Source organism: Dermacentor albipictus, chromosome 2 (genome assembly GCF_038994185.2).
Source record: "Dermacentor albipictus isolate Rhodes 1998 colony chromosome 2, USDA_Dalb.pri_finalv2, whole genome shotgun sequence".
Classification (NCBI taxonomy): domain Eukaryota; kingdom Metazoa; phylum Arthropoda; class Arachnida; order Ixodida; family Ixodidae; genus Dermacentor; species Dermacentor albipictus.
In genome coordinates this window covers 4,657,492-4,680,544 of record NC_091822.1, presented here as the reverse complement: position 1 = coordinate 4,680,544, position 23,053 = coordinate 4,657,492, and the positions used below count along the sequence as shown (strand labels likewise).

Genomic DNA, 23,053 nt, shown 5'->3' with positions numbered 1-23,053 from the left:
AGTCGGACACGGCGACGCCACATCCCGGTTCGTAGAACTTCGCTGCCGAGGCGCTAGAAGCACGGGTCACACAACGCAGATTCTGTACTGCCACAGCTCACCGAGGCGAAAGTCGCACTGCCGCACCACCACTACTCGCGGCTTTCCGCCAAGTAACACAGAACCCACCACCAACACACAAGCAACGCAAGATAAGCAACGTCGAACAACGCACGGTCCTCGCGAGCCGGAGAACGAACATGCCGAGAACGAACACGCCACGGTGTCGCTCGGCGCCACCATCATGCCTTCTCAAAAACCATAAACAATCCCGTCCCTAGGCACCTATGATCAGGTCACGTGAGGGATTTTTGTACGGAGAGCACCGGGAACGAGAGTTATCGCTTGGCGCCGTTGCTAGGAGTGACATCACGGCGTCCCGCAGGCTCGTAAGCCAATAGCGTGGTGCTGCGGTTGCCATGCGTTGTACCTTCTGGATATTCCAAATACGCGCCCCGGGCCGCTCTGCGAGCCCATATCCGGAAAACTAAAAGCAGCAACCGATGGAGGTGCAGTTGCTGTTCCTCGAACTGACGAAGATCCTCCGCCGCTGACAAAGACTACGAAGAAACCATCTCGACGACCTAATGACGACACGCCGCCACCCCGAAGAAGTCAGGAAGCCAAGACTACACCGACAAAAGACGACTTGACGACGCACCGTTCCAGCTTTAGTTCAACACGACGCAGCCGTGATCCGACGCCAGGACGTAACTGCAACGCCAGACAAAGAACCACCGACCTCGACGTGCTTCTCGACGGCCACGCAGTTACCGCCTTAGTGGACACAGGGGCCGATTACTCCGTAATGAGTGGACACATTGCCGCCCATTTGAAGAAAGTTAAAACTGCATGGGAAGGCCCTCAAATTCGAACCGCTGGAGGACATCTCATTACGCCGACTGGAGTCTGCACGGCAAGAATTACAGTTCATGACCGGACTTCCCTTATTTTGTTGTTTTCTTTGCTACGAGTACTTTCGTTTGTTTGCAGCATCGGGTCGATGCTTTTTAAGAGGGGGGTAATGACACGTGTACTTATCTTTATCGGGCGACCACGTTTGGCCGCCTAACAAATGTTATCGTGCAGCGCAGGACGCGCCTGCATGTAAAAGAAGTTTCTGGAATGTTATCGATGGTTCCCTCCACTGTCTTTCACCGCAACTTGTGTAATCTGATTGCATGTATGCGCGACGCGAATAGTGTAGAACTTTGTGGAAGGCACGCGGGTCCCATCGGTTAATCTGGAACATTCCACGGCTGATCTATAAAAGCCGACGCGCTTGACCCGCTGATCAGATTTTCGACGATCGCCGACCGTGTTCGCCGCTATCGTTGTGCTATAAGTGTGGCCTCTTTTGTGGGCACAGGTTCGCCCAATAAAAGTTAGTTTTGTGTTTCACAGTATTGCTACTGTGTTCTTTGACGTCACGACCACGTGACAATATGGAAGCGTGAATACCATGTTTAAAAAGTAGATTCAGGATCCTCATAGTCCAAACGTACCTAAAAATATACTGTTCTCCTCAAGGAAAATCGATGTATGTTTTCATCAAGGCCCCTAGTTCATCTTTGGCCGTGACTACGCTCACCTCGGAATGTATCTGTACAGGCGCAGCTAAAACCATTGAATGTACAAATACAACGTATTATACTAACTGGTCAATCCAAGATAAGTCTCCAGATAGAATTTGACGACAGTGTCCCCTCAAATGCTAAACTAAAGCCGTACCGATATTTAAATGATCAATTGCTGCATTGCCTTTCTCACTTGGAAACAAGCAAGACAATAGCCACTGATGCTTCACTGTTTGAAGAGAAGGCTGGCGTTGGCATTTTCACTCCTTCTCTCTGTTGGTCCTTTTCTATACGCCTTCCAGATTACACGCCTATTTTCATAGCAGAATTATTGGCTATTGTTCTAGCGTCACGCAAACTTCCCTCTAATCAATCGTCAGCTGTCGTAGTTACAGGCTCTCTAACGATATGTGTGTCGCTTTCCACGGCAACGAATACACCTATCTTAAGTATGTGTGAAAATTTAGTCCCTACAACCTTACAAAACTTAATTTGCTGTGGGTTCCTGGCCACCACGGTTTAGACTTAAATGTAATGACAGATGTATTAGCCAGAACGTCTCTAAATTGACTTTTGTTCCTATTTTACGCGATGCAGCTTACATCACTGCATCGAGGTACAAAAAATATTGTTTGCAAGATCATGTAAGTAAATTATCGCTGATACCATCTCCAGAGTTTCAGCATCTCGATTTTCGCTGGAATAAACAGCGGTGTCTTTCTCGGCATTTGGAAGTTACATACACCAGACTACGCTGTCGCATTCCGCAATTGAATTTTTGTTTACATAGAGCTGGTCTGAAGATGCCCCCTCTATGCCACAATTGTAAGGAAATTGAATTAATAGACCGCTACTTTTTATCATGTAGATGATATTCACACCAGAGAAAGATATTACTCGAAGCTCCACTCTGCAAAATTGGATTAGGGTTAAGTATGCCACTATCATCATCATTTGGGGCCTCGACACTAGTGCTATTGTCACAGAAACGCTCACCCTCTTTTCCGTTCCTATTCATTACCCCTTCCACCTTCCTTTTGGCTCGTTCTGAGCTGCGCTACAAGCCTAAAAAAGTGATGATATAGCAACTCGCCCAAGAATAAGCTATACGCTTTTGTTGCACAGTATTTGATTATTCAACTGAAACAAAACGATTGCCCTGCTAATGATTGTATATTCTAAATATCAAATCTGCATTCATTTCACCTAAATTGGTTTCTCTAAATTCTTTATTAGCATTAATTTCCCCTTGATTCTACCCTATCTTAACATCCACCTTTGAGTTATTCAGACTGCTTGATCGCATACTAGACTAGTTATTGCATCATCTCTTTTTTGTATTTCTTTTACTTTGCGTTTATCTTCTTGAGAGAGAGAGAATGAAACCTTTATTAGAAGCAGTGACCTGTCAGTCGAGGTGGGAGGGTCCCTTATTCCAGGAACCCTCTGGCTTGGATCGCCCTCCGGGCCCGGGCGACGAGTTCGCGCTGGTCGACCAGGTCCGGCTTAGAGATCGCAGCATCCCACGTTTCAGCGAAGAGGTCTGCGTCTGCTGCTAGTGGTCGTGTCGCTGTGATGCTTGCTCGGGTTTTCTTGCATTGCAGTAGGAGGTGCGCCAGGGTTTCTGGCACCTTGCAGTGTGGACAGGTGTGGCTGTATAGCGTCGGGTGGAGATGATGCAGTAAGCTTCCGTGGGTAAAGGTCACCTGTAGTCGGTGCCTTCGTTTCTCGTTAGTTTTGGATGTGGTGGAGGGTATACCCTGCGTCCAAGCCGATAGTGCTGCAGTAATGCTTGATAAATTAGCGGTATTGCTTCCGTTTGCTCCGCTGATTTGGGTGGGTGGGACATGTTTAGAATCTCGTGCGGGGAGCTCCAGTTGACGCTTGCGCGGGCCGTGGTGTGCGCCGCTTCATTCTCCTCTAGTCCCTCGTGTACCCCGGAACCCACGTCTTCAAATACGAATTTTCTTTATCTGCCCCCTGCCACCCAATTCTTTGCCAGTTCCCCTTAGTGAGTGCGAGCCATGGCAGATTGTCATCATCATCATCATATGCGTGTGTTTTACATTTGCCGAGAATGAGGCCCATGTTATGAATGACGAGCACTAAACTTTTCAAGTGTGCAGGATGTGAATATAGGGTCTTTGCACAAGATTGCTTATACAAGTATTTCAGAGCTACAAGCGTATTTTACGAACCGCGCAGGAAGTGTACCTATATCCTTAATGAGTGCCACACAGTTGAACTATGCACCTCAATGCTTTTTATTTTAAATCTGGGGTTTTACGTGCCAAAACTACAATAACAGTGTGTCTACTAAATTTCAAGACTGTCAACACTGTAAGATAACCAGTGGCGCCACCAAGCGGGTATTGTGTGTAGCTTTTAGTGCTGGGTGCGTTGTGCATTGTGTGAATACCTCACAAATTTATCTTTTGAATTTTGCGAGTTACGGTGATTTCAGTGAACTGTGTTTTGTTCGTTCGTCATGGATAGTAAAATGGAGCAGAGCGTCGCCATGAAGTTTCGCGTAAAACTCGGCAAAACAGCCACGGAGAGCATGGACATGATTCAAACAACCTGCAACAATGATGCTCTTTCTCGAGCGAACATTTTTGTATGGCATCGTCGATTCCTCGAGGGTCGGGAGGCGGTCACCGACCACCTTAGACCTGACCGTTCGGTAACCTTTCGAACAGACGAGAAAGTGCAGGAAAAGCTGGCTGAAAATTTTTGTCAGTCCCTCAGGATGATTGCGGAAGACGAACATTGCAGACGATACTGTTCGAAAGATCGCGGAACAAGATCCACAAAAGAGCAAGATTTGCTCCAGATTTGTGCCCCATAGTCTGACAGCAGAGAAAAAAGAAGACCAGGTCTCTTCGTGTCAGGAGTGGATCCAATTGACTGCAGATGATCCAGAATGGTTTAAGAAAATCATAACTGGTGATGAAACACTCTTATACGCGTACGATCCTGCCACAAATAGACAATCAGCGGCATGGATGGGGAAGAATTCCCCACGACCAAAATAACTCCGCATCAAGAAGTCCCGTCTGAAGACAATGCTAGTGGTGTTTTTCGACTGGCAAGGTGTTGTGCACAGAGAATTCATTCCGGAAGGACAAACTGTGAATGCTACAATGTACGGAGACATTTTAGCACGCTTAGTGCAGTGAATTCAATGGGTTCGTCCGGAAATGGTTCATTCGGGTGACTGGCTCTTGTTGCACGATAATGCACCGTGCCACAGAGCCATTAAAGTACCGACGATATTGGCAAAAAAAAACCAGGTGACTTATTTCAAACATCCGCCATGCTCACCTGACCTGGCCCCAGCATACCAGTACCAAGTGTCTGGTATTCCGGTAAGCACAGGCGAGCAGGGCGTTTCGACGGAACGGTGGAGGCATACACTCAAGCTGATGAAGGAACTTTAGCTGAGACGTACGTGGGCGGCCTGATCGGTCTGCACGGTCCAGCCACCTGCTGGCGCTTAGCTTAACCACCCAAACAAAGCGCTAATATTGCTCTAATCAAGTGTAAAACATTTTAAACATTTAGAAAAACAACGTGTTAACGATTACACTCCTGCGAAAAATTTACACCAGCAACCAAAGAGGAATACATTTCGTTACAGCTACTGTGTGCGGTTGAGCTCTGTGCCACCAGGTGGCTGCACCATGCAGACCATTCACATTTGCGTTTCTGCTCATCCAGTGAAACGGCACGGTCAAATGGCCAGGCCATAGAATAAAGAACTAACTTTAGAAAAGGGAAACTCTACCTTCCGCAGTGGTACGAAAATAAGCAGCGGCAGCGCATGGAACTTACCTAGGAGGACGCCAGATGGCGCTGCTTAACCCGAAAGCGGAAGTCTGTTTTTTTTAGAGGAAAATTCAATATGGCTGATTTTTGCCGGTAGCGTACGCTGGTAGCGTCAACGTTACTAGATTGGTAGCGTAGCGTACGAGGTCGCGGGATCGAATCCCGGCCACGGCGGCCGCATTTCGATGGGGGCGAAATGCGAAAACAACCGTGTACTTAGATTTAGAAGCACGTTAAAGAACCCCACGTGGTCGAAATTTCCGGAGTCCTCCACTACGGCGTGCCTCATAATCAGAAAGTGGTTTCGGCACGTGAAACCCCATAATTTTTTTTAATTGAGATGGGTAACGCAGTTCTTTGGGAAGAAGAGCGATAGACGGTGCGCCGATACATGCCTTGAGCCTAATCTTTATATTGTAAACCTCGGAGATTTCCCTTGTCAGTTGGCTCGCGTGTTTAAAAATTACACTGTTTTTTTTTTAATTGTGGGCGACAACCGCACGACTTGCAATGCTCCGGGACATGAAGTGGCGCGACCCCTTGAAGAAAAAACTCAGGCTCCCTAAGCCGAACGTTCACACATCGCTTCGTTTGTCCCATGTATTTTCTACCACAATATAATGGAATGGTATGTGATCAGGTAAATCGTTTACTGGACGCTGGTTACCCCGAAGTGATTATTTCATCTGTGAGTAAAAGTGTGTTTCACCGCATCAAGAGCATAAATGACCAAGGTATAAAAACGAAATCAGAAAAAAAAAGAAAAAAACGCAGTAGTACCGTATGTACACAAGCTGGCGCATGGGCTTAAGAACGTTGGTTCAAGGTAGAGCATTGATGTTCACTTTTCTGCGAAACATAAGATAGGCAGCATATGCCGGTTAGTTGATAATTTGCTGAAGGATAAGCAAGTGAAGGGAAAATGCACTGTCAAACATGTGAACAGGTACGTCACTTGTGCTAAATAGGTGGTGTTTGTCATTCCATTACCTTGGGGTAGAGAGTACGTGGGACAAACGAAACGATGTGCGAACGCTCGGCTTAGGGAGCATGAGTTATCTCGTCAAGGGGTCACGCCACTTCATCTCCCGGAGCATTGCAAGTCATGTGGTTGTCGCCCAGAATTTTTAAAAAGTAGTGTAATTTTAAACACGCGAGCCAACTGACAAGAAATATGTCCGAGGCTTACAATATAAAGATTAGGCACAAAGCAAGTATCAGCGAACCGTCTATCAATCTTCATGACAAGGAACTGCGTTATTTATCTCAATATTGATTATGCGTCAGTGTGTCAAAGTTGCTTCGGTGCATCTCCGTATCTCGTGTATGTCATGGTTATCAGCTGGCACCTACATATATGTTAGACATATCTTCCATAAAATATCAGTTGAGAGTCAGCACCGTGTCGTCGTTTTATACCTTCTTTTGTCCTTGTGTTGCGCTGTAACGAACCTTAATATGAATCCCTACCAACTGGCCCAAGTTGCCACCTTGCCGCAGTGTCCAGTTGAGCGCCACGTTCCTGGTGTGTTGCAGCCGGGGGAACCTGTCTGGGTAAAGAACTTCGGGCGAGGCGAGCCATGGATCCCAGCACGAATCACGTCATCGGATGGCATTCGCATGGTGAACGCCGATGGTCCAGAGGGGGAGAACATTCGTCGACACAGCGACCTGATCAAGCCACGGATGGGGGAGCATGACCTGGACGACGGAGTCTGTGACCCTGAGCGCCAAGAAGGAACCGCCAGCCCACAAGTAGTTGGGACGCTGCCTGGACAGGGGCCAGGAATACGCGAGGCTGCCCCGAGCACCCCGACGGCAGTGCTCCGCCGGTCGGGCCGGACACGAAGACCCCCAGGCCGCTATGTGCCGTAAGGCGAACGAGATGCTATATCGTGATGACATCACGCCACCTCACGGCAACAGTTATCGCCGCTGTTTCTCCTCCTCTCACTCCCTCTCTAACCGTCTCGCACAACCCCTATATTAACACGCCTCAAAACAACAAACGTTGTCTTGGCCCCGCCACCGCTGTGTATGTTGCGGATTCTTCAGTTTCCACCAGAGGACCTCATCTTGAGAAAGTGGTTAAAAAGATTTGGGTAGAAAAACGCACACATATATAAACATTTAAAACCAGGAGTGCTAGTTCTATCACTAAAAATTTAAGCTGGCAATATTTGCTTTCTAAATTGGAATAATATGGTTCCGCAATTACCAAACCAATTTTAGGACAAAGTGCGATATGCTAGCTCGAAATGCTTATCATAATAAAAAATGACGCTGCCTGACACGGCAAAACAATTAGAAAGCACGCAAAAGCAACATAAGGTGTTTCGTTTGTTACATCGAAACTGTAGGAAGATAAGGAACAATTCTAGGCAGAAATCTTCCACAGCATTGTCGGAAACTGGCATGTCAATGCTGCAATGCGCACAACAATCGGCCCGATGACACTGTACATCCACCGTTGGGATAAAAAAAAAGAAAGAAACCTTTATACTGTAATATAGAAGCACAAATAAGTGAAATAATTACCTCCAAATGGTAGAATTGGCGCAGAGGAAAAGACTGCACATCGATGCACGCTGACAGATCCGCAAAGCCGCGAAGGACAGGAGAAAAACAGTGGCCTTCCGTTGTTCTGAAGTCTCGCAGAATCCACAGATGGAACCATCCATATATACTATTGCACGAATAAGATTGCACAGGCGCTAACACCAAGGGTCCCTTACAAACACATCGTTCTTTCAGTAACAAACGCGCACGCCTCGCCTCGCCATGGCAGCTCTCGATGCTCGTGCTGTGCGCCACTACGTTCTTCCCGCCCACCGTGTTCCTTTCTCTGCGGCAGTGCCGTTTGAGTTCAATAAGTATTACGGACTTATATATGCGGTATCAAGTCGGCAATTTAGGTTCCAAGTTTAACAATACTTCATACGCACCTCCGATGGAGGATACGGGTCTAAACGAAACTTGAGTGGCAAACCAAACGAATATGGTTGCTGCGATTGCACCATCGTTCGCACACTCACCGGCCTTCGCGACTGTGCCTTGCACATCACAACTGTTTGTTGTTGTTGTTGTTGTTGTTGTTAACCATTCGCTGTGCTGTAAACACTAGCTGTTTCCTCAGCAACTCATCACGGCGAGGCTGAGCAGAGGCCTAATTATCGTCAGTGCTTGAAGCGAAATTGGCAAAATATGTGTAGGCGCGTGTCGCTTTCGTGTACATGTGGGCCAGTTTCACTACTTTAGCGCTTTGGAACTAATCCAAACGTACTTATGCAGTGTGCTGCAGATTTGTACAGCAGAATGCTTAATGTTTCAGATAGAAGCACCTCTACAGGCAAGCAAGCGGTCCCCTATATAGTCTCCTTTTTCGTAATCTTTCACCTTCGCATTAAACAAGAGTAGCAGGATCCCGCAATGCATGTTGTGTAACTGACCAGCAATAATGTCTATAGGACCAATTGTATCTATTAGCCTAATATAGAAGCTATCAGACGTGCAACACTTCTTGTGTAAGACTAATATCAAAGTCTAATACACAGGGTCTGTTGGTCTTATAGGTAAATTAGTACAACTAATAGAAATTTATATCGCTCTAATACACAACTTCTACAACTATTACAAAACTATATTAGACTAATACAAACTTGTTGGGAAATTTTTTGTACGGAAATAATCTTTTAAGATAGACCTCAGCATGCGGTAAATAGTGTCTGTATTTTAGGGAAAATATCGTCGAACTGAACTTTAATGGAATTGGTGATGCAACAAACTGGAGTCACCTTGCGAATTTGGACGTTTAACTCATCTAGGAGAGTTTGTATAAAAATAATTTGAGGTGTGCGGAATCGCAGCCAGTACAAAAAAAAATCGGCTGGGAGATAGAAACTTCTTGTAAACGCCTTATAGCGGATCCATACAGCCTTAAATTTGATTGCACAGCTAATAATCGGAACCGCGTTACAATAGAACGGATCCTATAGCTTCCAGGTATAAAACTTGATTCGCTACAAATCTGCGTAGTCTTAAACACTGACGCAAGGCCTGCCTCTCCAGAAGAACAAGGGGGCGACATTTATATGCAGATGCTTCAGAGTACTGTTGTGTCATCACCTCTTAGATAGAACCTGTAGTGGCACTCTGACGTCACTGAAGTCTTGAATTGTGTATCTTAGATAGAGCGCACGTGCTTGTGTGTGTGTGTGTCTGTGATGTCACTGATTAGTGGCACTGTATAGCTATATAAGACGGCCACGTAAGTGCCTTGTGGTTCTTTTTCGTTGTATTGCAAGTTGCAATAAACATGTGTTCTTGCGAGTAGGCTGCTGCGTACTTGAAGACACAACAGTGGCGACGAGGATGGGATTCTCATAGCGGATGATAGATAACCAGGCCACGGCTGAAGCGCTGGTTGCGGCTCCAGCAGTTTGTGAACAGCAGGCGTCTAGGCGGACTACCACAGCATGGCTTCCTTCGGCCGCTTCGAGCCGTTCAAGGAGGAGGGAGACGAAGACTTCGAATCTTATGGGGAATGCTTTGAACACTACATCCGTGCCACCCAGGTCAGCGACGACTTGAAGGTATCCGCTTTTGTGACGGCCATTGGAAAACAGACCTACCGCACGTTGAAGAATCTGTTGGCCCCAGTGAATCCCGAAGCCAAAACATACGACGAACTGGTCAGGGCTCTCAAAGGGCACTATTCACCGAAGCCCTTGGTGATAGCGGAAAGGTTCCGGTTCAACCGTAGGTCGCAGCAAGAAAACGAACCAGTTGCTACGTTTGCATTAGAACTGAAAAGGTTGGCTGCATCCTGTGAGTTCGGGCAATTTCTGGATGACGCTTTGCAGGATCGGTTCGTGGCCGGTCTGAGAAACGAAACAGCACAAGCTGAGCTCCTCAAGAAGAGTACCCTGACATTCCAAGCTGCTTATGACCTTGCCAAAAGCGGGGAACTCGCTCGCACCGAAACAAGGAAGATTCATCCTAAAGACCTCAGCGAGGTGAACTTGGTCCAGCAACCTCAACAAAGAAAACCCGAGGCCACCGCATGGACAAAACGGGCAGCGAGCAAGAACACGGAGCGGCAAGCCGAATCAACTGACTGTTTCCGTTGCGGATCAACGCATACCGCCGCAACCTGCCCCTTTCGCAAATATTGATGCCGGGCCTGCAAAAAGGTGGGACACCTGGCAAGGGTCTGCAGAATGACGCCACGTTCGGCACACGCCCTTGAAGAGAGCACTGGTTTAGAAGGCTCCTGTGACTCGGACAGTATAAGTGGTGAGGACGATATTTTGCTGAGCCATATTTTTTCATGTAACAGTAATGACGGTAACAACATTGTGAAAGTTAGGGTGGCAGGTAGGAATGTCAAAATGCAAGTTGACACAGGAGCATCTGTGTCTATCGTACCAGAAAAGATGTACCGGCAATATTGGTCTGATTTACCTCTAGAAAGTTGTAGTTTACGGCTAAAAACGAACGGCGGTGTTCCACTGGCAATTACAGGCAAGTTGACGGTGCGCGTAGAGCACAATGACCAAACAGCGACCTTGCCTTTAATTGTAGTCCAAACACCCCAAATGTGTGACACTTTGTTGTTGGGGCGTAATTGGCTAGAGGCTTTGAAGCTCGATTGGACGAGCGTGTGTAATATCGGTCTTGATAAATCAGTCGCTGTCATCGAAAAATTTTCGAAAGTGTTTGAGCCGGCACTAGAACTGATAGCTGACACATCGGTGAACTTAGTGCTAAAAGACAGCAGTACACCTGTTTTCTGTAAGCATCGACCTGTGCCATTTGCACTCAGGGACGCCGTAGCACAGGAATTGCATTCACTAGCGGAATCGGGAGTACTGGTGCCTGTACAGCAAAGCGATTGGGCTACGCCCCTAGTAGTCGTACCCAAGGCTAACAACAAAGTTCGCATATGCGGAGACTACAAAGTGACTGTAAACCGTTGTCTGAGAACCGATTATAACCCTTTGCCAACGTTGGAAGATGTTTTCGTCACGCTGCACGGATGCAAATGTTTTACTGCTCTTGACCTTTCTACAGCGTACCAACAGTTGCAACTGCACCCTGATTCGCAACCTTTGGTCACTGTGTACAACCACCTAGGCCTTTTTCGATACACTCGTATGCCGTACGGAATAACAAGTGCTCCGTCTATTTTCCAAGCAGTGATGGATGACATGTTAAAGGGCTTAGACAGAGTTTCATGTTATCTTGATGATGTGTTAATAGCAGGAGAAACAATGGAAGAATGCTATAATAAGGTCGAAGCTGTGCTGACACGGTTCAAGGAACGGGGTGTGAAATTGCGGAAGGAGAAATGCAAGTTTTTTGCGAAGGCGGTGACCTATTGGGGTCATGTGATTGATGACAGAGGAATCCGTTCATCAGAAGACAAGGTGCGTGCTATCAAGGAAGCACCAACGCCAAAAAACAAGAACGAGCTACGTGCCTACTTAGGCTTGTTAAATTTCTATGGGAAATTCGTGCCGAACATGTCAGCACAGCTTAAACCATTATATGACTTGCTAGCTGAGAATGTGAAGTGGAAATGGATGGCTTTCGCAGAAAAAACCTTTAAAGAATCCAAGGGCTGGCTGCTCAGTGCATCCGTACTCACCTACTATGACCCTTCCAAGGAACTAGGGTTGGTTTGCGACGCGTCTTCGTATGGTTTAGGCGCAGTCCTTTTTCACAAGGAAGGATCTGAAGAAAGACCAATCGCTTTTGCGTCTAAGACTCTGACTAAAACGGAGCAGGCGTACGCCCATATCAAAAAAGAAGCCCTGGCTGTCGTGTACGGGCTAAAGAAGTTTCACAAGTACCTTTCCGGGCGGAAATTTGGGATCTACTCCAACCATCAACCCTTAGTGGGGCTATTAGGACACGGTAAGCCAATTCCTGCTATGTCGGCGGCACGCGTGCAGCATTGGGCCTTACAGATTGCTGCTTATGACTTCAGATGGGTTTATCGCAAATCGCGGGATATCGCCAACGCTGACGCACTTTCACGCCTGCCGCTTCCGAACACAGCTGGCGGGTGCGCAGATGACGTGTGTGACGTGTACATAGGTTTTTCTACGTTGGACGAGCTCCCACTCTCGGCAGAAGACAGTAGAGGGGAAACAAGCAAAGACAAGCTGTTATCAAAGGTGTTTTACACGCAGGTCGGCTGGCCTTCAAAAGTGTGTGATGACGCTTTGGCGCCATATTTTGTGCGACGAAGTGAGCTGTCTGTTGACAGAGAATGCGTGACGTGGGGAAATCAAGTGATAGTGCCAATGTCTCTTCGCGGAAAAGTGCTATCGTTGTTGCATGAAGGCCATCCTGGAATGGCACGTATGAAAATGCTGTCTAGAGGCCACGTGTGCTGGCCCCGCCATACGCAAGACGTCGAACAAACAGTGAAAGAATGTGTCACATGCCAGTTGACCCAAAATGCGGCACCCAAAGTTCCTGTAATATCATGGGGAGTGTTACAGATAGAAGTGAAGTTATTTTGGTGGGTGATTTCAACTTGCCGGGAGTAAATTGGAATGCAAGAATCTCTGGGACACTTGAGAGGCCAGATGCGGAACTTATGCTGGAAATCATGGTGAAACATGGCTTGGTTCAAGTGGTCGAGAAACCTACGCGAATTCAAGGAAATTCCAGCGCCCTTTTAGACCTCTTATTCTTATCAGAGAGTACCTTTGAATATAACGTTGAAGTGGGGGAAGGAGTCTCGGACCATAAACTGGTCGCAGCCACTCTAAAAAATATAAGATGTCTAAATAAAGAACGGCTAGCTCATGTCTACAATTTTAACCGAGCGGATGATACTGCCGTCTTAGATTATTTAGAATCGGCTTGAGACCGTATGCCGGAAGAAAATGATGTAGATGAATTATGGAGGTATTTTACAGAAATGGTGACCAGTTCATTATCTCTGTTTGTCCCCAAAAGAGCTAAGCGTTTACATAAAAGCAATCCATCGGTTTCTCGTGAGTTATTACATTTAAAACGTCAGCTACATCGTGCGCGGCAGCGAAAACCGAAAAATCCCGAGAGAATATCGGCCCACAGCACTCAAGTTCGCCAGAAATTTAAAGCGTCTATAACATCTTTTTTTCGCTACAACACTGACTCATTCCCTTAAAACATCATCTCAAAAATTTTGGCGATACCTTGCCCGATCAAAGCGTTCAATCAATGGAATAGTTGTAAATGATACCGTGTGCAACAATCCCCAAATTATTGCTCAAGAATTCAACACTTTTCTTTTGGTTCTGTATTCAGCCGAAGAGATGAGAGTGCTGCAATAGATTTAGAATGCGAGGGCCATACTAATGATAGAAGTTTTATCTCTAAAGAAGGTATAGTCGACATGTTGCTAAAATTGGACGTAAAAACGTATCCTGGTCCTGACAAAATACTGAATGAGTATTTAAAGCGATACTGTGAACTGATTGCATGCTTCTTGGTTTAAAATCTTTCTTCTGTCATTAATAAATAGTGCATTATCAAGTCAATGGTTATTAGCGAAGATTGTGCCTGTTTATAAGGCTGAAGACAGGCTAAACATTGGGAACTACCGTCCGATTTCGATAACTTCTACGGCTTGCAAAATCTTAGAGCATATAATTAGTAAACAGTTAGTAGGATATATTGAAAACAATAACATTTTTTACAACAAACAACATGGTTTTCGAAGGCGTCTGTCAACTGTCACGCAATTATTTGAAACAACACACAGTTTTGCAGAGGCCCTTAATTGTCTCGAACAAGTTGATGTCATCGCTCTGGATTTATCAAAGGCATTTGATAGGCTTAGCCATAGCAAGCTAATTGAAAAGCTTTATGGGTACAATGTAAATTCAAAAATTATTAATTGGATTCAGGCTTACTTACACAACAGAGAACAGTTTGTTGAAATAGATGGCGAGTGCTCCTCTTTTCTTCCTGGATCATCAGGTGTAGCTCAGGGGTCGGTTTTGGGTCCAATTTTGTTCCTACTGTACATTAATGATCTCGCAACTGATGTATATCTGATGATTGAAGTGCGGTTGTTTGCCGATGACTGCGTCTTGTTTTTCCGCGTTAAGAGTGCTTCTGATCAAGAACGACTAAATGATGCTTTATGTCTAATTCACCATTAATGTGAAAAATGGCATATGCAAATCAATTTTGATAAATCTCTTTGCATGACAATTACGAATAAGAAAACTCCATTGATGTTTTCGTACGCTGTAAATAATAATGTAATTAAGCGCTCCACAAAGCTGAAATATCTTGGCGTAACAATCACTAGTAACCTCAACTGGAATGAACACGTCGAAAGCATATGTGGATCAGCCCAGCGCAAGCTTGGTTTGTTATGGCGTAAATTGAGAGATGCTGCACCAGATATTAAACTTAAGGCATGCACTACCATTGTTAGACCAAATATATAATTTGGGACCCTCATCAACAATACATAACAGATAAATTACAGCGCATTCAGTGAATGGTGGTTAGGTTTTTTTTCTGATTACGACAAAACGCACTCGGTAACCTCCATGCTCGTCACGGCTGGTCTCGCTACGTTGGCTGTGAGCAGGAAAATCGCACGCCTTAAGTTTTTATATCAACTCTACATTAACAAGCTGAACCTGAATTCCAGTTTGTATTTGAAGCCTCCTGGAAGGGTTTCCCTGCGAACTAATCACAATTACGCTATAATGCCTTATGTGCCAAGAGTTGATGTCTTTAAGCACTCTTTCGTTGTCAAGACAATTGTTGAGTGGAATAAGTTGAATTCTTGTGTGTTTCCGAGCAAGAACATGGTTGACTCTCTTAAATAAAACTTGACTGCGTTCTTTGCGTGAACTTTGTGCTGTGTATTCCCACCCTGTAACAGCCCGGCAGGGCTCACAGTATTGGAAATAAATAAAATAAATAATTTGCTTGATAAGCTTGCACAGGCTATGATTCTGTTTATGTTTCTTCTAATTATGCACTATCATGCGTCTTTTATCCCATAAGTTAAGCAGATGAGAGTCTATGTGTGGGTTTTCAGGAGTACGCGCAATCTTTTCGGTGTACTTTTTCCTCGTCTCACTAATATTCTTCTCCCATGAATGTAGGTCTGGCTGTTCGTCGGCTTCTCTAGATATAATCGGAATCGGTGCCAGTCAGTAAGTTGTATATTGGAAGCTGCGTTAGCGAGGCGAGCCTTAGAGCGAGGAATGCTTAGAGTAACTTCAGTGATGTAATGGTCACTTCCAAGATTTTTGTGAAGATTCGCCCAAGACACATTCCAAATTCCGCGGTACCAACTTAAGTCGGGGTTAGAGTCACGTTCGACTCTGTTTCCTTGGTGCGTGGGCTCGGTTGTATCATTAAGGAACGTATACTTATTATCTTGCATTTTTCTTTCGAGGTGCTGCCCATGCTTTCATTGTGCGCTGGTAGGCTCCATGATATGTTGTGTATTGAAATCCCCAGCCGTAATGATGCCTTTGTCCTAATGTAGCCTTGTGTACGTGTCCAAGCATTTCATAGCAGAACAGTCGAGCTTTCAGACCCGTTATGCATTGATCATTAGAGCTGCAGCTCCTCCATCCACGCCTGGTCGGCGGAAACGTGTGTGGAGGGGGTTTAATTAGAACGTCACGGCTGTCAAAGTGGCATTGGACAGTAACGTGCTCCTGAGTCGAGCTGTTTATGGATTCAGTATCGATTTGTATAGCTGGAATATGTTTGGCCACGTAAGTTACAGTGATAATGGGAATGGTCACACCCTGTGGAGCTCTTTTGTCTCGTTTAGTAATACTTCCTTGGGCAAAGCGTTCATAACCCGGTAATTAAAGGCATTTAAAGGCATTATAGTCAACTGTATGCTACACTTTGTCCCGAAAATTGCGAGGAAGGCTACGAGTCGGAATCCCTGGATTTCCGGGAGACGTCGCGCCAGTAACGCAGGCTTAAACGGCTTAAAAATTTCGCAAAACTGAAAACTAGTTCTAATTCCGAAAGGGTCATTGAGGAAGCATCAAATAAATTAAAACAAATGATCATAAATGACAAACATAATTCCTTTAATGTACAGCTTCCCAGTTTCATGAAAACGCCTCCAGGTAGATTCTGGAGGACGATGAGTCATTCTTCTTCCCTGTCCGATATGTTTATAATAGACGGTGAGAGTGTACACGCTGAGCAGGTTGTATGTTCTGCTTTTAACAATCATTTCAGTAGTGTATTCACAACGAATGACGGTTGTCTGCCCTCCTTTTACATGGATTTGCCTCCCATTCCCGATATTGTTATTTCTGAGAATGGTATACGTCACTTACTGTTAAAAATTGATGAAAAAAAAATCCCCCGGTCCAGATGGCATACCAGACACTTTCTTAAAACGTTATGCCGAGTGGTGTGCGAAATACTTGGAAATGTTATTTAGTAAATCGCTTCAGGATGGCATCCTTCCGGATGACTGGAAGACTGCAATAATCAAACCCTTACACAAATCGGGAAACAAGAATTGCATAAAAAACTATCGACCAATTTCCCTGACTTCAATAGCATGCAAAACTTTTGAACGCATAGTCTATAAGCATGTAATCTGTTTCCTTGATGAGCATTGCGTATTGACAAGCGCTCAGCATGGATTTCGGCAGGGCTTTTCCACAACCACTCAGTTAGCAGAAATAATTCACGATTTTTCCAACACAATAAATAATAGAAAACAAACCGACGCTATATTCATAGATTTCAGTAAAGCACTCGACAAAGTAGCCCACAGCAAATTACTTCACAAATTAAGTTTTATACTTAGAAATGATAAGCTATTCAAATGGATACGGCCGTGCATAACCAACCGTTACAATACGTTAATATAAACCAGACTTCCTCCAACACATTACCTGTTGCCTCTGGCGTTCCGCAGGAATCCGTGCTGGGTCTTCTTTTATTCTTGCTTTATATAAATGACATTGGCAACAATCTATCTGTAAAAATTAAACTTTACGCGGATGACTGTATACTATATGACGAAATTGACTCACTCCAAGATCAAATAAGGCTAAATAGTGACTTTGGCAAAATAGTTGCATGGTGCCATCAATGGCAAATGGCTATTAACTATGAAAAAACCGTCTTTATGAGAATAACACTAAGAAAAAAAACCCTTCCCTTCCACTATTTTGCCCAGAACACTTAATCTCCGGAGTATCTCACTATAAATATCTCGGTGTACACATATCCCACAATCTTTCCTGGTCAAAACATACTGACACTGTAATGGCTAATTGTCTTCGCAAATTGTTCACCCTCAGACGGTCACTGAAATTCTCCACACCAACTGTCCGCCTCCTGGCATATAATACAATAGTTCGTCCTACTTTAGAATATGCAATAATCATTTGGGACCCCTACACAAAAACAATTATTGAGAAATTGGAAAGAATTCAAAAGAAAGCTGTCCGATTCATCTACAGTTCTTACGGTCGAACTTCTATAACAGATCTCCTTAAACGTAGTCGCTTCTCTTCGATTACAGAACAAAATCGTGTTTCCCCATTAAAATTCTTTTTTCAACTAATGAATGGCCACTACCATATTGATACCTCACACATCTTAACACCTTTAACTGGTTATGCTACTCGTCATAAACACTCCCTAGCAGTAACCCCGTTAACACCGCACAACAACTGCTTCAAATACTCTTATTTTACAACAATAGTTGATTGGAATAAACTTCCTGGTGAAGTCGTTACACAAAATTCTTTATCCCGTTTTCAGGCGTACCTGCATTCATGAATCAACCGCACATACTTTATTTGCTCCTTTCTTCATGCATTTTGTCCTTTTGCCACTTTGAATTCAAGCGTCGGCATGATTGCTTGAACTCTGTTTTTATGAATGTACTTGTATGTTCCCACCCTGCAAAGATCTTGTAAAAGATCGCAGTATCTATAAATAAAATATAAATAAATAGATAATTAAATAAATGATGAAAGTCCGCAAGCTTCTTGAATTAAAAAAATATCTGGTTTTTGCGTTTCTTGGTAGATGAATTGTTGTAAGAGCGCTTTCTTCCTTCGAAGGCTCCTGCAATTCCTTTGCCATATTACTAGAGGTCGATTAGGACTTGCCATATTGCAGATTTGCAGAGCCGGAGGTCTCATCGACCTTGGACTGCGTGGATGTCTGTGCACGTGCGAATATTTGCGCGTTGGTTACTAGCTGTTGAACGACGACATGCGTACAATTTCTTGTTTTAAATATTTCATTTCCGCCAGTATCGTGCGAATTACTGCAACCTCATTCGTGAGGCTGTCTGCTTTAGCCGTTGAAACCTGGACCGCTCGTTCAAAGCGTTGCATGCTTGTTTGGTCCGGCGTGTGCGGTGGTGTTGTAGATGGTGTCATAGGGCGCTGAAGAGCTTGAGAGTGCAAGTAATGAAGAACTGGAGTTCGAAAAATAGAATGAGTTGACTGTGAAGTGTTAGGTGAGGGTTGCGAGGAATTAGTAGGTAGGTTTGGACGGACTGGATCGCCGATATCAGAGGCTAGCAGGCTCTTGTCATTTCTGGGACGTTTCAGCTCCGGAGTGGTAGATCACTTGGCGGCCTTAGACCCTTCCATTCGGAGTTCTTTTCTGATAGTTTGATTGGCACTGCGACTTCAGCTGCGGTTGCGGCTGTGACTGTGACTGCGACTCCGGCTGCGACTCGTCTCGCGAAGCATGCCAAACCGGTTGGGAGTAGCGATAGAGGTGTCTGGGGTCTTGTTTTTTATGGTGACTCTTGTGTCCTGTAGACGGGGACGGTGTATCCCATGTGGCAATTCAGAGAAATCTGGCGCATACTGGAAGAGCTTCGTGCTGCGTATCCGTCGGCGACGGTGCTTGGATGCCCGCGAACGCGCCGCGCGGTCCGCTTCTTTTCTTGCTGGGCAGTCTTTCGAAGTCGGCGAATATTTACCGCCACAATTATGGCAGTAGGGGAAGCACGCATGCGGGGGGGGTATGCTTTGTGCACTGGGAAATGTTCTAGTGCATTGGTGGTACATGCGATACGTCGAGCGATTTGGGCATACGACGGTGGCGTGACCTAGCGTGAAGCAGTGCGAGCACAGCGTACTTCTGTGTCGAAATGGGTAGAGGAGCTGGGCAACACGATTAATAAGGACAAATCTGGGAAAACGTGTGCCTTCCACCGTCACCATCGCGGTGTTGTACGAGCCTATTCGGCGAATTGTCAGGAGTTTCGCCTGTTGTACTTCCACAATACTCTGCAGCTCTCCGTCAGAGACCGAGGCATGTACTGCATGTATGACGCCGCGTGCGTTCATAGCATCAGCGGCCAGGTATGTGTTTGTCTCGTAAGCTGCATCGTTGATAGTGATGATCTTTAGTTCCGCGAGCTTGTCGGCAGCAGATCGACGATAGGTGTCAACGGCCACGAGGTTTTGTGTGGTGCGGAGTTTGAAGTATGTGTCGCTGCGTTCCACTGCGTTGAGTCCTGCCGCCGAGCGGTTAGCGTTGGCGAGGGTACCGACGTCGATTCCGGCAAGGTTCAGGCATGCTGTGAATTTAAAGATCACAGCGGTTGCTTTTTGCAGGCACGGCGTTGTCCCTACAGTGCGCCAGTGGCCGAGTGCCGTAGCGGACGCCACTGCTTGCTCAATTTCCAGGCTTCAGAACACCCGCGAACGCGCATGCCGTCGGTGGTGTTGAGGTGGCGGCAAGCCAGGGGCTAGGCTTAGTGGCCGGCAGCCAACAAAGCCGGTCAAGTACCTTCATTAATTGCGCAGAAATGATGAAAAGTTCGTCTCACAGGATGTGGGTACCTTGAGACGTCTTCCCAGCACAAGTTTGAAGTCCTATCGAGGAAGGTTCCGTTGATAGGGTGACAACTTCGAGCAGCAGATGTGGATCCGCACTGACTAGGCGACCGCGTCTCTTCGCCCTTCTATGAAGACGTGGAATCGGCGATGGGTAAAGTCAAAACAAAATACACCATACAGATGGGCCACACATCATGCCAGGGTAGGCAAGAAGCAGGCTGGAGACAAGTCAGTGGGGGAATATGGCATAGGCTCTAGGCAGAGGAGAGTTATTAGTACAGTTTGCAGAACGGAATAACTTGCGGATAATCAATCCCTTCTTCCGCAAGCGGGATAACCGAGAGTGGACGTGGAGGAGCCCGAATGGCGAGTCTAGAAATGAAATAGACTTCATACTCTGCGCTAACCCTGGCATCATACAAGATGTGCACGTGCTCAGCAAGGTGCGCTGCAGTGACCATAGGATGGTAAGATCTCGAATTAGCCTAGACCTGAGAAGGGAACGGAAGAAACTGGTACATAAGAAGCCGATCAATGAGTTAGCGGTAAGAGGGAAAATGGAGGAATTCCAGATCAAGCTACAGAACAGGTATTCGGCTTTAACTCAGGAAGAGAGACCTTAATGTTGAAGCAATGAACGACAATCTTGTGGGCATCATTAAGGAGCGTGCAATAGAAGTCGGTTGTAACTTCGTTAGACAGGATACCGGCAAGCTATCGCAGGAGACGCAAGATCTGATTAAGCAACGCCAATGTATGAACGCCTTTAACCCTACACCTAGAATAGAACTGGCATACTTTTCCATGTTAATCAACAAACGTAAGATAAGCTGACATAAGGAAGTATAATATGGTTAGAATTGAGCATGATCTCAGGAACGGAGGAAGCCTAAAAGCAGTGAAGAAGAAACTAGGAATAGGCAAGAATCAGATGCATGCGTGAAGAGACAAAGCCGGCAGTATCATTACTAATATGGATAAAATAGTTCAAGTGACTGAGGAGTTCTATAGCAATTTATACAGTACCAGTGACACCCACGACGGTAATAGAAGAGCGAATAGTCTAGCTGAATTTGACATCTCGGAAGTAACGCCGGAAGAAGTAAAGAAAGCCTTGGGAGCTATGCAAAGTGGGAAGGCTGCTGCGGAGGATCAGGTAACAGCAGATTTGTTGAAGGATGGTGGGCAGATTGTTCTAGAATAACTGGCCACCCTGTATACGCAATACCTCATGACCTCGACGGTACCGTAATCTTGGAAGAAAGCGAACATAATCTTAATCCATAAGAAAGGGGACGCCACAGACTTGAAAAATTGTAGACCGATCAGCTTACTGTCCGTTGCCTACAAAGTATTTACTAAGGTAATTGCAAATAGCATCAGGAACACCTTAGACTTCCGTCAACCAAAGGACCAGGCAGGATTCCGTAATGGCTACTCAACAATAGACCATATGTTGTATCCTTCTTTCTTGTTTCAGTTTCATTTCTTTCAGTGTACATATCGTCACCGTCATTCAATATGATTTCCTATATAAGTGGCTTTACTGTGACGAATAAAGGAGAGTTGCATACTGCGCTTGCGTGGTCCCGTGTGATGCGTCTGGTCTGAGCCAGACACCACATATTGGCGACGAGGGTCAGTATCGGAGCCATGCCGCTCGGGTGTTTCCCAGCACCGCCCCCTTTCTTGCCTGCACCCGATGACCCGGCTGTGCCTTGGCAGCAGTGGAAACGCGCATTCCTGAATTTCCTGGAGGCCATTGGCGGCGATGAACTGCAGCCGAAGTGTCGCAAGGCAATTCTGCTCCACTCGCTCGGGGTTGAAGGCCAGCGAATATTCTACAGCATCCTTGCACAAGGAGCAGACGTGACCGCGGACGTCAAGGCCGAGGACAAGGTGGACCAGTTCAAGGACGCGCTTGCTACACTGGATACGCATTTCGCAAGCGCTACGAATGATTTGGTGGAGCGGCGCCGGTTTCGCCAAAGACGACAACTGCCTGGTGAGACCTTTCAAGCATTTACAAACCGTCTTCGGGACCTTGCGTCTACTTGCAATTTTGGCAGTGCTACCGATAGCATGATTCGAGACCAATTACTGGAAGGCACTTCGTCACGAACAACCCGTGAACGCATGCTTTATGAAGGGTCTTCGCTTACACTGCAGCGTGCTGTTGACATCGGGAAGCAAATTGAGCAAACGCAACAAGAGCTCGGGGAATTCGCGCATAGCACTGTGAACAAGATTCAAGATGTGCGAAAAAGGTCAGACTCTGAGCAAGGAAGTTGCTACAGGTGCGGCTCGTCATCGCATATGGCTAACTCGACTGCATGTCCGGCGAGGAACAAGCGTTGCCAATCTTGTGGAAAAATTGGTCACTTTTCAAGCATGTGCTAATCGAAGAAAAAGAAATACGCCGTTCGAAAGCCCGAGAAAGCCAACGCCATCACGGTACTTCAGATCGGTGACCGTAATGCGTCGGCGAAAGATATTCGAGCCAACATTTCTACCGGGAAGATAAGATTGTCGTTGATTGTCGACACGGGCGCTACGGTTTCATTGCTCAGTGAAGAGCACTACCACAAATATCTAGCCAACACCTACTCATTGCGACCGCCGACTGCCAATTTGTGTAACTATTCCGGAGAACAAATCAAGTTAAGCGGTTGCTTTCTTGCTGACGTATCTTACAAGAGAAACAGAGCCAGTGTGCTCTTTCATGTCACAACCAAGGGCACTTCGCTGCTAGGGCTTGATGCCGTTCGGAGC

General features: G+C 45.9%; 2 protein-coding genes across 3 annotated transcripts in view; one reads left to right on the top strand and one right to left on the bottom strand.

The window, feature by feature from the left end:
* The window catches only part of LOC139055859 (probable ATP-dependent DNA helicase HFM1), a 531,554-nt gene that overhangs the window by 432,005 nt on the left and 76,496 nt on the right, over positions 1 to 23,053 (bottom strand). Inside the window, exon 1 of one of the 2 annotated variants that reach the window (XM_070533425.1) lies at positions 6,915 to 8,175. The exons of the other annotated variant lie outside the window; for it this stretch is intronic. Coding sequence (XP_070389526.1) covers positions 6,915 to 7,026 — 112 coding nt within the window. The 5' untranslated portion in view covers positions 7,027 to 8,175. Of the gene's footprint in view, positions 1 to 6,914; positions 8,176 to 23,053 lie in introns of those variants that run through there. 2 annotated transcript variants of the gene reach the window in all.
* On the top strand, positions 9,750 to 12,100 carry LOC139055861 (uncharacterized). The gene has a single exon (XM_070533426.1). The coding sequence runs from the start codon at positions 9,920 to 9,922 to the stop codon at positions 10,616 to 10,618; it is 699 nt and encodes a 232-aa protein (XP_070389527.1). The 5' UTR covers positions 9,750 to 9,919; the 3' UTR covers positions 10,619 to 12,100.

What these genes read in the sequence shown, in the direction of transcription:
- LOC139055861 (XM_070533426.1), top strand. Translation starts at nt 9,920, where the DNA reads ATGGCTTCCTTCGGCCGCTTCGAGCCGTTCAAGGAGGAGGGAGACGAA.